We start from the raw sequence: 17,325 nt of genomic DNA, 5'->3' as shown, positions 1-17,325 counted from the left end.
GAAATTCACGGACGCGACAGCAGAGTTAGCGTAAGCGGAATAAAAACAACTGGAACTCATGATTAAGATGCAGTCAGATGAACATACCGAGGACTAAAAACCAGCCAAATTCAAACAAATGTGCCGGGCGCTGACGTGAACTGGACTATGAATTACTACACCTCTGTCTGTGTGATTTTGTTGGGTTTGTACTCTTGTGGATGTTTTCAAAGTGTTACTGCCTGTAAAAGTGAACCAGAGACTCCAGACTGGAGATTGACTCTAAAAACGATCCGTAACGGAATACACAAGATAGACACGTACTTGAACGCTGCTCTGGACCTGTTTGGTGGAGATGACGGTCTGTGTCATTACAAATGCAGTGATGGTGAGACTTTCTCTTTCCTTCTTTTATAACATCTATTGATTAATCTCATAACATGTACTGCGCTTTATCTAGCCCTGACTTAGCCCCATGGTATTCTGTTTTACTGGCACATATAAACAGTATTACTCACATTATGGTTTAAAAGTAGCAGACAACCAGAAAAAGAAAATACATGATGTTCCCTTCAGAGACACTGCCTGTGAACCATTAAGTCAGCTGTACTGATTTGTTTATCTCTGACACAAAGATAACTGACTGTGACAGAACAAGAAACCTCTTCACCTTTGCTCCTCTCTCTCAGGCTACAAGCCGGTGCCTCGTCCTGGATACAAAGCACCACCACCCAATGGATGTGGATCCCCTTTGTTTGGATTTCAGGTAGTCTGATGGATAAAGGGTTGGATATTTCTTACATAGCAACCACACTTGCCCTGTTCTCATGCCTTTAGTACTTCTTTTATGTCAGTATTACGTGTGCACATTTTTTCATTAGTCAAAGGTAGACAAGAATTATTATTAATTCCTTAAGCAAAGGCACTGTACTTATTGATAAACAGGGTATTTACCTACTGTTTATTGTTAAACAGAACAAAAATAGTCTTATTTGTGATGCAGTGTCTTCCGTTTACTCTGGTATTTAAGAAAGCTTTTCAGTAACATTTATCTTTTCTCATGCAGTATGAACACTGCATGTCTCCCGCAGGCAGTTTTTTTAACCTCCATGTATACTCTTAATTATTTTTCATACTGTTATACATTATAAGGAGGGACACATGTTTTCTTCTCCAGTTCGACATAGGTATCCCATCCATGACCAAATGTTGTAATCGGCACGACCGCTGCTATGACACCTGCGGACAAGAGAAATACGACTGTGATGCACAGTTCCAGGATTGTCTTGAGACCATCTGCAGGAATGTGCAAAGGACTCTGGGATTGGCCCAGAGTGTCCAAGGTGAGAAGCTGAGCTTTAGTGTGCAAATGCATTGTAAGAAACCAGGGATAGTTCTTTGGATGACTGTGGTTTGCCTTCTCATTGTCAAACGTATGGTTAAACTTAGTCTTTGGTTTGTTCTTTGAGTGAAATTTAAATGCTGTTGTGCCTGGCCAGCACTCCATCATAAAAGAAAAACTTTCTCAGTGCACGTTTTTCCTTGGAAAATAAAGGTTAAAACACTCAGTAATGTGCAGTCACAGTGGAAAAAGGCCCAGTCTAAATCAAAGAATGATAGTGGCTGGTTTCCAATATGCTGCTTTAGCTGTAGAAAACTGGGTGGGCTGAGACACACTTTTTGCACATAATCAAATAAGATGGCTATGTTTGGAAATTTCATTCTTTCAAGCAATACTAGAATAGATCAATTCCTAGTAAATTCAGGCGTAAATATGAAGTTGTACTTGTGCAAGTAAATGGGTGTAAACCCCACTGTATCCAGCAGAGGGCAGCAGAGAGCTATTTTTTTAAATACTTCATTCAGGCTCAGGTCATAGTCAGTAGGTCATGAAAAACCAGCTCCAGTTATGAGCCATCTCAACTCTACACCCTATGTGTACTGCTCATTTTCTTACTTTTCTGCCTTTTCTTCCTTTCAGCTTGCGAGTCTGCAGTGACTCTGCTGTTTGACGCTGTTATGCACTTGGGATGTAAGCCGTACCTGGACAGCCAGAGGGACTCATGTGTGTGTCAGTATGAAATGAAGAGGGATCTGTGACACAGCCACAAAAAAAAGATCTGGATCTACTGGTAAAGAATAACAACACTGAATAATACAGTGCCAGCAATACACCTCTCCCTCAGGTTTTCTCAGGGATTAAGTGTCTTTGGCCTGGGCTGACTCTGCCCCTCTGCTTCCATCTATTTGAGTCTGAAACTGCAAACATTTGTTTTGAGTTTTGAGAGGAGTGAATCAATATTTCTGTAATGAAGTTTATAATTTGTAGATGTTTTGACTGTGCAATAGTGTTGCACTGAAGACAAGGTGTGCAACTTTTTCCTCATGTTTGGACTCTCAGGCTGCCATATACTACTTTTTATGGGGTTTTATTTCTCAGAGAATCACTTTGAAAATGTTGGGTTATATATTGTTGCTTGTTGAAGTGGAACACTTCACTTGATTAATTTAAATTAAATGGTTTAGAAGCTAAAGTGAGAGTTTTTGTTCTTTCTAAGGATTTAGTATACTGCAGGTTAGTTGAACTTCCACAATGTGAATGTTCTTTACTGACAAGCACACAGTTGAACAAACAGTTAAGTAAAAAACAAAAATATGCACTATATTTAATACCACATAATACATGCACACATACATATATATTTTTAATATAGTCAAAAATGTTTGTATCCATAGCATCTAATAAAGCTGCAGTTCTCAACAATATGTGCAAGATAGTTCACAGAAGTGAAGGCCCTGGTGGAGTGAAATTAAACAATGTACTACTGTGAAAACTTGTGGTAAACTGATGCAGAATAAAGAAATACACTCTTATGGATCATTCTGTGTGTTCACTATCATGGTTTAAGCAGCGCCTGTGGGAGACCGAATATGTTTAACTGACCTCTTAATAATCTTTCATCAAGATTTAAACCATAGATTTACCTAAAACCATTTACAGTTAGTATTGTTAAATAAGCTATTAATCTTTCCCAATAAGTGTTTTCAACAGCTTCCCTGTTACACCTGTTCAACTGCTCATTAATGAAAATATCTGATAAGAAAATCTCATGGCAGCAACCACTGTATGTTGGCATGTAGAATGTTTAAGATGATATACTGAAGTTCAAATCAAGCACCAGAACAGGGAACAGAGGTGACTTTGAGTGGCTTTGAACGTGCCATGGCTGGGTCCCAGACAGGTCTGAGTTAATGCATGAGTACTGGTGATCTAGTCCAGTGGTTTTCAGACATTCTTTATTCAAGGGGCACCTAAAACCAACCCAGATTCTCAATGCACACTATGCTTATGTCCATGCAAAATTACATTTTCCCCTATGTTTAGTTGTAGTAATGCATAGTTTTTCACAATGCACACCAAGACATGTATTGCAACACAATTTGGGAACAACCTACTCATACATGTGTCATGCAGTTGTTGATTAAAGCAATCTGCTGCAGCATATTCAAACTTTTTTCTAACCTGTTGTCATTTTTACAATAAATTATCAAAAATACTTGCTTATGAAATAAAAGTGCAGTTAGAAAATCCTGCTAATCCAGTGGTAAAAAAGAAGAGCTTTTTAAGAGGTTGTCCTTATTTTTATTTTGATTTTATGTGATATTGCAAGTTTTAAAACAATTTTCAAGTATCAAAAATACCAGTGAAAACACATTTAAACATATTTTTAGTTTTTGTATTATTGTGGTAATCAGGTGTGGTTGTACAAATGTCCACAGCATACCAAGATGTGCCTCAAGGCACACTGGTGGGCCTTGCCACACCACTTGAGAGCCACTGATCTAGGCTTTTCATGCACATCTCCAGGTCCAAATAGGAGAAAATATCTAGAGAGCAACAGTTCTCTTTGCCAAAATGCCTTGTTGATGGCAGAGATCAGAGGCCAATGATGAGACTGGATGAACAATTGAAGCAAAGGGGCTACAGCTGCAAAAACCACTGGGAGCCACTCCTGTCAGCTAAGCACAGGAAACTGAGACTGCAATTCACACAAGCTCACCAGAACTGAACAAAAGTTCATAAAATGTTGCTTAGTCTGATGACTCCATTTCTGATGTCACATTCATATGGCAGGGTCAGAATTTGGCATAAACAACATTGTACCCTGCCAGACCATCAACGACTGTGGCATGTTTAAAGTCATGTAGATCCCCTTTCTGATGCTCAGTCTAAACCTCAGATTGTCTTGACCATGTGCATAAATGCAGAGGTTGCTGCCATGTGACTGGCTGGTGAGAAAGTTTGAAGGAGCAGCTGAACAGGTGTACCTAATAAAGTGATCAATGAGTGTATTTTATCTCTGTATTTGAATGTTTTATAGGCAACTATTGAACAGCCAAGAGGATTTTCAATACTTTGCAAAGAGCACATCCTTAAAACCTGACTGTGGGAGGAGTTAAGGGAGGCTTTAGAGAATGAACTTTAGTTCACCTCAGGGAAATGTTGGCAATCAAGTACTATGGAGATCATCTGGGTGGCGGGTTAGTCATTTAGAGTTTTAGGTAATTCAACAGTTTTACTAATAGGGATTTAGTTTGAAAACGTAGGTTTGAGATCTGTTTTGTGAGCATTCACCTGGCAGATGAACACCTGTCAGTGACAGTCAGCCAATGAGAAAGAAGGGCGGGGATAAACCCTGCTTTATCAGTGTGAGGTTTGTGATATAATACATCATTGACTATAACCACAGAGGAGGGAAGCCTTCCTGCAACCGTGTCTAGAATGGCTGACAACAAAAGTGGAGGTAACAGCTTTACTTACTGTACTTTTTAAAAAAATTTATTTAGTTAAGTTTTTTCTTTTTCAAGTAAGAAGACACAGGCTACCTGTGTATTGCAATTTTAAAGTAAGACATTTAAATTGAATTACCTTTAAGTTTACACCAAATTTAAGCCCCATGTAATCTATAAGGTTTGTAACTAACATAAAATGATCATTGCTGCTCTACTGTCCATTTACCAATGAGTTCAACATGTAAGAAAGTTTTCCAGTGATCTCAGTGAAAGGACTTAACTGTTTTCTTTGTCTCACTTTCTCAGGAAGTGTTGCTACAGACAGCAAACCCGTGACCAACAGGGATGGTATGTATGTGTTTTAAATCAAGTTACAAACCATTTATTAAACTTGTATAGAATTAGAAGAATATGTACCAATCAGAGCAAAAGTGAAACAAACAGATAAAGGGATCTGTCTATTCCTGTACGATGAGATGAATCATCAGCTGCTGACCGTTCATTACTCCATACCATAAATACCGAAAGCACATCAGGCAGTCCTTGCAGATAGACTCTGATTAGTTCCTTAAATGACAAAGGGAAAATGACTGAGTGATAAGCTTATTAAATCTGAAAAAAGAAAAATCATCAGTCATCAATAATGAAGGCAAATTGTTGCTTTATCTCACACTGTTAAAGGTCACTAATCCAGTGGTTCTCGACCTGTGGGTCAAATGTGGGTCACCAAGTGTGCCAGAATAAAGAAACAGTGTGGAGTTAAAACCTTTATGTCAGAGCAAAGGCTCATGGGACTTTAAATGTGTAGTTAAAATGTGTTCAAGAGCTAGAGTGGTGCATTTATTAAGTCAATGATGACTGATAGTGGTACAGTGAGATCTGCTGATTGTGACACCAGAATTGTAAGAGCTATCATTTTAGCTGACTGTTTCCTGTGTTTCAACACAAAATGAAAAACATTGTTCCTTCTACTCTGAGTGTAGAGATTTCTTAGGAATGTCCAAACCTGTTTGTCCAAGCCATTTTTTTGTTTTTGTTTTTTGGACTATTTTATTTTCAGTTTTGCAATGTATACATATCAATATACCAACAGTATATAGACAAAACATAAGGTAAGGCATAAAGGTTACACTTCCTTACCCTATCAAAAGGAAGAGAAAAGTAAAAGGAACCCCCCCTCCCAAAAAGCAGTCAATGTGCAAAGTCAATACAAACTACTATATTAACTACTTGGAGTAAGAGATTTACTGATATGGTCTAAATATGGCTGCCAAAATTTCAAAAAAGTAATATTTTGTTTTCTGAGACAGTATATGATTTTTTTTTTCCAGAGGAATGCAACTATTCATCTTGAAAGACCACCTGTCAATAATAAGAGGGGAATCAGATTTCTATGACACTGCAATGCACTTCTTTGCCACACATAGAGCAAGTTTCATGAATTTGAGTTGTGCATCATTCAGAGAACCGGGAATGCATGTAAAGTTCCCCAATAAACACAGTTCAGGGTCCAGTAGAACACTAACTCCTGTGATCCTGGTTAAAGTGGAGCAGATACAATTTTGATACAATGCCAGGTACAGTGCAGAAAGGAACCAGTATCACATCTGAAGCACATCTCCAACAGGTCAGATTTGAATGAATGTATTTTTCTGTGGTAAGGTATAATTGATATAGAACATTATAGTTAATCAGTCTATACCGGTCATTGATAGTAGTTGATAAACTGTCTTGACATAAATCTGCAGTAAAGTGATTGCAGGTTACTTTGTACTAGTAGGTTTAGAGGGAGAGCGATTTTCTGTAGGAGGGGGATGTTAACAATAACAAGATGCATCCCCCTTGTAAAAAAAAGCAAAAACAAATTGGTGATGGTCAGATAGTTGAGTGGTTCAAGGTGCTACCCATGTGCGTGGGTGGCCCGGGTTGGAGTCCAGTCCAGTGGCCCTTTACTGCATGTCTCTCCCCACCGCCTACTTGAGACCGATCCCTCTCTTGTCTTTCTTCGGAGCTTCCAACAAAAGAACGGGATTCTAACAATAGTCACAATAAATACTTATTATATCTGTCATAATTATGTGTTTTTTTCTACAGCAGGCATGGAGAACCTTACAGAGACTGTTGCTGTGACCAGCAGGTAAAACATTCTTTCGTTCTCATCTTAAAATGATCATGATTTAGTTTCCACCTTGTGTTGTCTCTGTTATTTTTGTCATTTTTGCCCTGAAGCAGCTCTCAGGATCCTAGAGAGGAGTACAAGATGGACCACAAGAGACGAGGCCTTGCACTCATCTTTAATCAGGAGCACTTTATGGATGAGAAACATTTACCAACTAGGACTGGAAGCAAGGTTGACCGGGATAACTTGGAGAAAAGGTCTCACTTTTGTTTTCTAGTAGTCTGCTGTGTTGCTGAAAGACACTGTCATGTCTGAACTGTCTTTATGGTAGACCAAGATTTTATTCTATTTTGACATGACGGAAAAGAATGAAAATATTTGGGCTGTTGGTGGAAAAATGTATCAAAATTCCATATAGTATGAAGCATCAAGTAAAACAAGTTAAATACCCACTATTCCTCCTACTATCGTACATCATATTTGTTAACTTAGCTGCTGTAACTCACAGTTGACTGAAATCAATAAATTGGCAATTTACATTCTATGGTATAACATCAAGGGAAATAGAATAAATAAATAAGTAAATAAATAAATCTATTTGATAAATAGAGGGATGGATGTGGATATCAAATCAAAGTAAATAAATCACACTCACCACAACCTCAGAGAATCATACTAAAAAGTGAAAGAGGAACTATAGAACATACATACAGAGGGATGATCTCTACACAGCTTTGAGTTTCCTCAGTCACATAGGCTTTAAAGCTGCAGACTTCTGTATAATGACAACAGCAAGACAGAGATGTAAATTCTTGTCTCTTTGTTCAGTGACTGTGCATTGCATTTTTAACATGTCAATTTTTTTCTTTTAGCCTGAAAGATCTAAACTTTGAAGTGAAGATTTACAATGACAAAAAAAAGTCAGATGTTGAAGAGAAAATCAGAGAAGGTAAGCACATGCATGATCACATAAAACATATCGCTTTAACCCATCTCCATTACAGCTTGTCCTAACAGCATACCACGCAAGCATGAGTGACAAGATCAGCTTACATTCATTCTTGTTACATTATCGAAACAGGCTATAAGCAAAGCAGGGCGAAGCTGTAAGAGAGATGTGGTTAGGACATGGTGTGCTTACCTTTCTGTTGCTTGCACTGACCTGGATGAAGAACAATGAGTGAGGGAGATTCACAAGGTGCTGGAAGTTTCCCTGCAGGAAGATTTTCTTTCACTTTTCTCTCTCAGCAGAGCTTGTTTTAAGAAGTGGAGAAGGTGTTATGTTGATAAAATAAAAATGTGTGTTAAATCATGTACTCTGTGATAAGGGCTGCACAGTGGTGCAGTGGTTTGATTCCCATTATTCGGTGAAGAGAAGTAAATACTTACGAAAACATCTGATGTTGTTGATGTGAAGGAGAGGGGTCTCGCTGAAAATAAAGCCCTTTGATGTCCTTTCTCATGAACCGATACTGTGAGGCTCTGCACCTATCAGGATAGGAATACATGCTAAAACTTTAAAAATAAAATCAGATTAAACTTTTGGTTAGGTTAGGGTGAGGGTTATGATACCAAAAGTTAAAAGTTAAAAACCTGACCTGTAAAATCCAGTAACAAAACATTTGGTAAAGTCAAGTAAACAGCCTGCCTACAAAAGGAAAGCTCAGCCTCCATTAAAACACTCAAACACAGCAAATGTAGCTCTTTCAGCAGCAGAAGCTATGTAGATAATGGGGCTACATAGCTAATTCTAAGCTAAAGCTCAAGTGGCTCATGGATATCAATAGCAATGTAGCTAATGTCAGCTAAGTTTGCTAGTTTTAGCTACATTTGCTAAAGCTAGCATTGCTCAAACTAGCGTAGGTCATGTGCTTACATAGCATTAAGTATGTAGCTAGCATAGCTATTTCAGTTTTTCTCAAATATTTCCCAAGTGCTGTTAAACAGAGTGGAGAGTTTTTAACACAGCTTTTCCAAACATCCTAGTTTTATTTTGGATGCAGAAATTATTTTACTCGGTACACAGAAATGAAAACATTCCATTACAACCAAAAACTACCAGGGTCAAAATTATTAGCCCCCTGGCTTTAATAGTAAATAGTTTCTCCTTTTTACTGGATAACAGCCTGTAGTTGTTTGTTGTAGCAGACACTGAAGCATCCCCACAGCATAATCCTCCCGCCACCATGTTTCACTGTGGGTACGGTGTTCTTTGGGTGATACACCTCTCCCTTCTTTCTCCAAACATCACCAACACCTCTGTGGCCAAAGAACTCTAGTTTAGTTTCATCCGACCAAAGGACACACTTCCAGTATTCATAATCCTTCTCCAGGTTGTCCTAAGCAGACATCAGTCTGGCTTGAAGGGGTCTCCTGCTGAAGTTGAGTTTTTCTTGGTCTGTAACCTTGCAGTCCATTCGTGTGCAGGGCTCTGGTGATGGTCTTCTTTGAGACTACAGTTTCTGGCTTGGCTAAGTCATTAACTAGTGTCGTGGCAGTTGTTCTGGGGTCTTTGGACACATCTCCCACTAGTTTTTTTTTCAGGGTCTTTGAAATCTTTCTCTTCCTACCTCTGTCTGGCTTGGTCTGGACTGTGTGGCTCTCTTTGAATTTCCTTATTATATTTCTCACTCCATTCTTGACTCTTAGAAAGCCTGTGATAACCTTGCAGATCCTTCTCCTGCTTTGTGAGCATCAACAATTATTTTTCTCAAGTCTAAACTGATTTCTTTTGTTTTTGGCATGATGCCTTCTCAAGTGACAGCTCAAACCCTTTCTGAAGCTTTTATTCTGTGTGTAAACTGGTAAATAACTCTTGGTTTTAACTTGATTTTACAAGCTTTGTGCATTGCAAAGTTAAGGCACATCATTGACTAACAGTGGTTTTTGCTATGGCCTGACTAAAAGGTCGATTCTAAATGCGGCTAATAATTTTGACCCTTGTAGTTTTTAGTTTAAGTTAAATAACTTTTTTCTGTGTGAAAAGTAAAATAATCTAAGCATCCAAAATAAAACCAGGACGTTTGAAAAAGCTGCATTAAAAACTCTCCCCTCTTGGGAAATATTGGAGAAAAACTGAATGTTTTCAATGTTTCCTTTGTAGTTATTTTATGAATCTCAAACTGGAACATTGTCCTGGCAAATTAGCACACTTCTGTTCTGACAGAGATGGTGTCTCACAGTAACGGTCTGTGAGAGTGGGGGGGCTGCCAAAGCGTTGATAGGCTGCTTCTATTTCACTACATGCCAGAACTAAGAGAGAGGAATGAGTCCATTAAACAAAGCAAGCACATATGTAAAATTTAATCTGTACAAAAACAGTGCCGGCATACTTTTTAGTGTCGACAGTATGAGGGTATTTGCTTGCAGTCTTGATTACTGAAAATATAAATTGCCCAATATCTAATGTTTAGAACATCTATTTTTCTATTGAATCTTGTATTTTTACCTTTTCATCAATAATTTCATAGTGACTCCAATATGTTTTGGGCTTTATCATGACAACTTTTATTCAGTTTAATAAATTATTGATGTGTCAACAGCTGCAAATGCCGACCATTCAGATGCAGACGGCTTTGTTCTCGTCTTCCTGAGCCATGGAGAGGATAACTACGTTTATGCCTATGATGACAAGATCAGCATTAAAGACATCACATCCCCATTCAAAGGAGACAAATGCAAGAGCCTCATAAGAAAACCAAAAATCTTCATACTACAGGTACAGACAAAAACAACAACAACAACAACAAAAGATTCTTAGAAGTCAGGCAAAGTAAACATGAATGTGTCTGTCACCAGGCGTGCCGTGGAGAGAAGGCTGATGTTCCAGTGACTTCCTATGTTGTAGAAAGTGAACCAGAGTTTGTGGCAGAAGAGTATGCCATTTACACCCTCCCCGCTGGAGCTGACTTCATCATGTGTTACTCTACAGCTGAAGGTGAGATTTCTCAAATGTTAATCTGATTGATTTTTTCAGTCATTTTAACTGTGATTTTTAAAAGATGACACGTCCCTCCCTTAATAAGTGTCTTTTCAATTTTCTTTTTTGCAAAGGCCACTATTCCTTCAGGAATATTGCAATGGGCAGACTCAGTTCATAATTTCAATACAAAAACAGTCATTCGAACAACTGTGCCTTTTTCACACACTGCACGTCCCTCTTCTGTTAATAACTATCTTCTCCACTTTATTTCTTATTTTTCAAAGGTTACGTTTCCTTCAGGAGTACCAAAAACGGCTCCTGGTACATCCAGGATCTGTGTAAGGCGCTTCAAAAGCATGGCACCTCCCTTGAATTCACAGATTTACTCACACTGGTCAACATGATGGTGTCACAGAAAGAATTTGATGGGAAGAAGCAGATGCCTTGCTTTGCTTCAATGTTTACCAAGCAACTGACCTTTAAACCAAAAAAGTAGCAGTTTCACACCTTTTGTATTCTAATGCTTCAGCTGTGAGGCTTGTGTGGTTCTTCAATCAAAATCTGTACTGCAATTTTACCTACTTGATCAGTTGGAGCACTGTAACTTCATTGTAGCTTTATTTCTGCTCTGTTGTCTTTAATTTTCTAAATCAACTAAAAAAAATTTCAGCTAATCCAATTCTATTCAGTCTTGGCTGATGTTATTTAGATTAAGTTGCTAATCTGTTCTTTTTAAATGTCATTATAATGCCTCTCTTTGATTGTGTAAATAATACAATTCTTGACACTTACTATATTCCCTTCAGCCTAGTGCAGAGGTGTCAAACTCAAGCCCCGGGGGCCAAATCCGGTCGTGGAACAGTTATGTTTTATTTCTGGTGAAATGAGGTTGACAGTTTATGGTTCAAAAGGTGACCCTGTAAGGGTTCAGGTCAGACCTGAATCCAGAATCCAGCCCCTGCTGTGATTGAGTTTGACACCCCTGGTCTGGTGCCTAAATTGTGTTGTAGCTTTCTTTTTCTCAGATGAATGTCACTTTGGACAAAAGTGTCTGCAAACTGAAACTGTAGAAATGAAAGAAATTTGACCTGCTTCTGTGTTTGTGTGACAAATAAAACTGCCTTGTTTCATTTTATTGAACAAATTAATCAATTAGCCTGATCTTTAAACTGGATAAAGTTCCAATAAATGATTAACTGACATTGTTCTGAGCTAATTCAATAAAGATAATTCATCTTAAATCTGGCTTTGAGTTTTTTTCATCAGTAGTAAAATATACATAAGGGCTATGTTAACCATTGTGTAGCATTTCCCCTTTTTTCATGAACAGTCTGCCGGTGCCTAGGAAGTGAGATCAGTTGTTGGAGTTTTGGGAGAGGAATGTTGTCTCATTCTTGTTTGATGTTGGAGTCTAGCCGACCAAAAGTCCTGGGTCTTCTTTGACAGATTTTTGTTTTATGATGCTCCAAATGTTTTTCTATTTGTGAAAGGTCTGGACTGCAGATGGACCAGTACAGCACCCGGACTCTCCTACTGCGAAACCATGCTGTTGTGATGGATGTTATCAGCGCACGTTTCAAAAGCCTGCATCTCTGATGTTATGGGGTTGCACATCTGGAAAGGCACTATCAATGCTGAGGTTTTAGAGCAACACATGCTCCCATCCAGACAAAGTCCCTCTTCGAGAAGGTCTTGCACACTTCAGCAAGATAATCCCAAACTGAATTACCCTTTAGAATAAATGAAGTTGTCTGAATCTGAATCCGGATAAACCACATACCACACGCAGGATGGTCCCTCTCTTCTTTAGTCTGCAGAACATGGCCTCCATGGTTTGAAAAATAACGTTGAATTTTGATCAGTCTGCCCACAGAACAGTTTTCCATTTCCCCTCAGTCCATTCTAAATTTGTTTTCTCACAAAGAAGACATCATTTCTGGATCGTGTTCACATATGGCTTCATCTATGCATGGCACAGCTTTAACTTACTTCTAGAGGTCACTGAACTGTTGCTGACAGACATGATTTCTAGAAGTGTTCTTGGGTCCATGCAGTGATTTCCAGTACAGAGAATGATGAGGAAAAGAGTACATATCAAGTTAACAGCAGTTCTCAGGGCTAAAGTGTCTTCTTGATGAAAGAGGTTGGAGGAGAATGAGGAAACTGGCTCATGCTTAGAGAAAGGCAGCCAAAAAACGTGTTAAAACCTGCAGGTATGCAGAAGGAGAGCATCTCTTAATGTAGATACAATAATAATGACAGCAGACCACAGTGGGTGCCACTCCTGTCAGCTAAGAACAGGAACTGAAGCTACAGTTCACACAAGCTCACAAACATTGGACAGTAGAGGATTGTGAAAATGCTGCTTGGTCTGATGACTCTGTTTCTGCTGCCACATTCAAATGTTAGGCTCAGACTTTGGCATAAACAACAATAAAGCTTGCCATACCACCAACAACCCTGGCATGTTTAAAGTCACTTAGATCACCTTTCTCCCCCTTCTGATGACCAGTTTGTACTTCAGCAGATTGTCTTGACCATGTTCACATGTCTAAATGTACTGGTTGCTGCTATGTGATTGACTGGTGAGAAAGTTTTTAGAGCAGCTGAACAGGTTTACCAAATAACCTCATATAACTGGAGTGTTTTATACAGGGGCGGAGCTAGGTGTTGTCAACATGAGGGGCTTAGCCCAAGACCAGGGAAGTCTGGGGCCATTCGCCTGGTGAGATTTTTCCTGCTTTACAGATGCCATTTTCGTTCATTTACGCCATTTGTATTCATGGAATGCACATATTTTATTTCGGAGAACTTGACGTACCCATTAAAAACAATTTCTTTTAAATGAATTGAGTATACCTTATCTAATAATAAACACATAAGTGTTGAGTTTACACCTGTAACCATATTACGCATGTTTTTAAAATTCCCAAGGGCAAACAGCATAACATAACTAACGACTGATTATTTATAGGTACTATCTGATCATTCCTTTCTGACTCACTCTGTTTTCTGCTCTCTCTTCCTCCTCTAATCTTTAACTCTCTCACTTTCTATCTCTGCTTCACTCATTTTCTCCTGGATTGAAGTTTTGCTGCACTGAAAGAATAAAATATAAAAAGAAGTTTTAGATTTAGGACCATAATACTACTATTAAAAGATCAAGTTTTAGATGTATCGTAGTCATGTCAACTCTTGGCACCTCTGATATCTTTTCTGTAACAAAGCTCTATCATCTGATCAACAGTTTCATCTTCTGCCTCTCTTTATCTTCACCTGCTCTTAAAACCAGTAGTGTCTTCACGCCCTCTCTCTTTTTACTTTTTATTTTACGTCATGTTTCATGATTCCTCAAATCTGAATTCAACCCTAGCCTTTTCTGTAATCATTCTCCTCTTCTCCTCTCTTGGCTCATCACACATGTCCTCCCGTTTTCTTTTTCTAATGTCTGTTGTTTCATTCCTTCCTGGAGAATCTTCTTCTGTAAGAGTATATCTGTCCTTTCCTCATATTTTCTTCACTCAGCACCTGTATTTATTTTTATCTTTTCCTTAATTTAACTCTGAAACTTCAAACTACCAAAAAGTAAACCACTGTAGTTAGCGAGGCATGTAGATTTACTTCAGATGTGTGTGTGTGGACGGTCTGCCCTCCCAGAGAGGATGACTGCATTCATGCCCGTGATGACAAGATCAGCATTAAAGACATCACATCCCCATTCAAAGGAGACAAATGCAAGAGCCTCATAGGAAAACCAAAAATCTTCATATTACAGGTACAGACAAAAACAACAGCAAAAAAGATTCTTACAATACAGGTAAAGTGAACATGAATACGTCTGTCATCAGGTGTGCTGTGGAGACATTGCTGATGATCCAGTGACTCCCTGTGGTGGAGAAAGTGAACCAGAGATTGTGGCAAATGAGAGTGCCATATACACCCTCCCTGCTGGAGCTGATTTCATCATGTGTTACTCTGTGGCTGAAGGTGAGATGGCTCGAATGTTAATCTGATTGATTTTTTCAGTCATTTTAACTGTGATTTTTAAAAGACTACACGTCCCTCCCTTCCGTTAATAACTGTCTTTTCAATTTTCTTTTTTGCAAAGGCTACTCTTCCTTCAGGAATATTGCAGTGGGCTCCTGGTACATCCAGGCTCTGTGTGAGATGCTTCAAAAGCATGGCACCTCCCTTGAATTTACAGATTTACTCACACTGGTCAACAGGTTGGTGTCAAAGAGAAGTGCTAACAGTAGTGACGAGGATCTCAATGGGAAGAAGAAGATACCTTGCTTTGCCTCAATGCTTACCAAGCAACTGACCTTTAAACCAAAAAAGTAACAGTTTCACACCTTAAAGTTCTAATGGCTCTTGCTAGCTTTGCTTATTTCTTATTTTATTTTATTTTATTTTATTTTTATTTATCCTTAATTTTAGCAGGGGACAACCCACTGAGATCAAGGTCTCTTTTCCAGGGGTGCCCTGCAGCAATACAATACAATACAGAACTAAAATAATATGTGTACACGGTTAAAACAGTTACAAATACATTCATAAACACATGTTCAATTTTTAAACACATGCTCTGGTTTATGAATCACAGTTTAAAGCAGCTGCAATCACCTTCCTTATACAGTTTAGACACAAGCTCTTTAAAAACGCTGTATGATACCAAAGACGGCAAAGTGGGTGCAGCAACACTAAAACCAGTCCTACCCCATTTGGTTCTAAACCTTAGAGTTTTTAAAGTGATCCAACTCTGAGATCTGGTAGTATTGGTTGAGATGTTCATAGATAAGAGAGAAGTCAGGTAGGGAGGGAGTTTACTAACAAGAGCTCTGTGAATAAACAAGATACTGTGCTGCTTTCTACGCTGACTTAACATGGGCCATGATACAGGTCACAGTGATGAGTATGAAAACTATAACCAGTAATAAAATAAAGAGCACAGTGATATCTAATGGCTTCAAAACAATATAGTCACCTGGACAATCTTTGTTCTGTTTCTCACAGACAGGCAGGACTTATTCCTGTACAGAAAACCGAGTTGTGGTCTTAGTTTCTTGATTAAATTTGAGATATGAGACCTAAAGGACAGATCGTGATCTAGCCATATACCCAAATATTTGAAGTGATGAACACAATCAATTTTTACATTATTTAGAGTGTAAAAGGTGGCATCAGGATTGTCAATGGTCTGCCTTGAGAAAATCATAAATTTGGTCTTAATGGAGTTTAGCATTAGTTTGAGATCAATTAGTGCCTGTTGGAATACATTAAAATCAGACTGTAGCTGGGACAAAGCTTGACTGTGTGAGGGTGCTGAGGAGTACAGTATTGTATCATCCGCATAAAGATGAACCTTACAGTATTGTAATTTTCCTGCAATGCCATTAATATATAATGTGAATAAAAGCGGACCCAAAATTGATCCCTGGGGGATTCCTTTGCTGACCACCTTAAAGGTAGAGTCCTATTTGTTAAATACTTTTTAAACCAGGTACATGCTGTCTCATCAACACCATTCTTAAAAAGTTTACACAACAGAAGAGAATCGTCAACCGTGTCAAAGGCTTTTGACAGATCAACAAACAGGGCAACACATTTCTGACCTTTATCAATTGAAGTGATAATGTCATTTATGACAAGAGATGCTGCTGAAATTGTACTGTGACCTGATCTGAACCCTGACTGATGGGGAGAGAGAATGTTATTTGAAGCTAGGTAGGTGCGCAGTTGATGATTTGACGATTAAAGGGGCAGCCAGTCTCGCAAAAACTCGGGGGGAGTTGGTCTTCTCCATAGATTTTTTAATATTTAAAGGAGACATATTATGCAAAAATCACTTTTTCAGGCTTTTCTAACACAAATATGTGCCCCTGACCTGTCCACAATCCCCTCAAATACCAGAAAAATCCATTCCCTTTCTCCCTCTCTTTCTCCACCTTTCAGAAATTGTTGAAACAAGCTGTTCTCAGATTTTACACCTGGTCACCTCACCAGGAGTGTAAGCACCCGCCCCCAGGTTTGGTTGGCCCTCTCCCACTAGGAGGAAAGTTCCTCCCTCCTCTACTGATCCTCTCAGCTACCAGCTGAGATGCTGGATAGCTCAGTGGGTTATCCTGCTGACTGTGGTCTGGGAGGTTGATGGTTTGAAGCCCAGTCAGGTCCTAAAATTTGGATAAAAGTGTCTGTAGCACCAGGAGTGCTGCATCCATTTCCTGAGAGGGGTGTGGTCAAGGGCGGAGTCAAACAGCTAATTACCACTTAAAGCCACAGACAGAAACGGCTCGTTCTGAGAAGGGCTGACAAAGAGGGGGTTTTAGACGTACAAAAATCCAATACTGGAGTGTTTTTTCAGCAACAAACTTCACAGGCATGTTTAGGGGACCTCTGAGACCAATATAAACTTGTCTTAGAAGGGTAAAATATGTCTCTTCTATGGAGAGTAATGAGTTGAGTCCTGAGTAAATAAGGAAATGAAAAATTTGGATTTTGCATTTTTAATGAG

The 17,325-nt window shown here is 38.8% G+C and overlaps 2 protein-coding genes across 5 annotated transcripts; both read left to right on the top strand.

Moving 5' to 3' along the window:
- On the top strand, positions 1 to 2,853 carry pla2g12a (phospholipase A2, group XIIA). The gene is made up of 4 exons (XM_041785428.1): positions 1 to 367; positions 669 to 745; positions 1,157 to 1,322; positions 1,961 to 2,853. Exons 1-4 carry the CDS (start codon positions 148 to 150, stop codon positions 2,077 to 2,079), a joined length of 582 nt encoding a protein of 193 aa, XP_041641362.1. The 5' UTR covers positions 1 to 147; the 3' UTR covers positions 2,080 to 2,853.
- Positions 2,854 to 4,510: 1,657 nt separating this feature from the next.
- LOC121508465 (caspase-6-like) lies at positions 4,511 to 12,020 on the top strand. 4 transcript variants are annotated; one of them, XM_041785344.1, is made up of 8 exons: positions 4,511 to 4,784; positions 5,080 to 5,121; positions 6,871 to 6,910; positions 7,006 to 7,149; positions 7,765 to 7,841; positions 10,435 to 10,610; positions 10,691 to 10,829; positions 11,099 to 12,020. In XM_041785344.1, the coding sequence occupies exons 1-8, from the start codon at positions 4,763 to 4,765 to the stop codon at positions 11,308 to 11,310; spliced, it is 852 nt and encodes a 283-aa protein (XP_041641278.1). In that variant the 5' UTR covers positions 4,511 to 4,762; the 3' UTR covers positions 11,311 to 12,020. The 4 variants fall into 4 exon arrangements, with proteins under 4 accessions (XP_041641278.1, XP_041641277.1, XP_041641276.1 ...); XM_041785343.1 differs by having other exon boundaries at positions 7,003 to 7,149; XM_041785342.1 differs by having other exon boundaries at positions 6,868 to 6,910.
- Positions 12,021 to 17,325: the final 5,305 nt, after the last annotated feature.

The sequence above is a fragment of the Cheilinus undulatus genome, linkage group 4, assembly GCF_018320785.1.
Source record: "Cheilinus undulatus linkage group 4, ASM1832078v1, whole genome shotgun sequence".
In the NCBI taxonomy this organism is placed as follows: Eukaryota; Metazoa; Chordata; class Actinopteri; order Labriformes; family Labridae; genus Cheilinus; species Cheilinus undulatus.
The sequence above is the reverse complement of the archived record's forward strand: the minus strand, read 5'-3'. Positions and strand labels throughout refer to the sequence as shown.

Coding starts and splice junctions, on each gene's coding strand:
- pla2g12a (XM_041785428.1), top strand. CDS start 148: ATGAATTACTACACCTCTGTCTGTGTGATTTTGTTGGGTTTGTACTCT. Junction 746..1,156: donor CCCCTTTGTTTGGATTTCAG/GTAGTCTGATGG, acceptor TTTCTTCTCCAG/TTCGACATAGGTATCCCATC. Junction 1,323..1,960: donor ATTGGCCCAGAGTGTCCAAG/GTGAGAAGCTGA, acceptor TCTTCCTTTCAG/CTTGCGAGTCTGCAGTGACT.
- LOC121508465 (XM_041785341.1), top strand. CDS start 4,763: ATGGCTGACAACAAAAGTGGAG. Junction 7,150..7,764: donor CGGGATAACTTGGAGAAAAG/GTCTCACTTTTG, acceptor TTTTTCTTTTAG/CCTGAAAGATCTAAACTTTG. Junction 7,842..10,434: donor TGAAGAGAAAATCAGAGAAG/GTAAGCACATGC, acceptor ATGTGTCAACAG/CTGCAAATGCCGACCATTCA.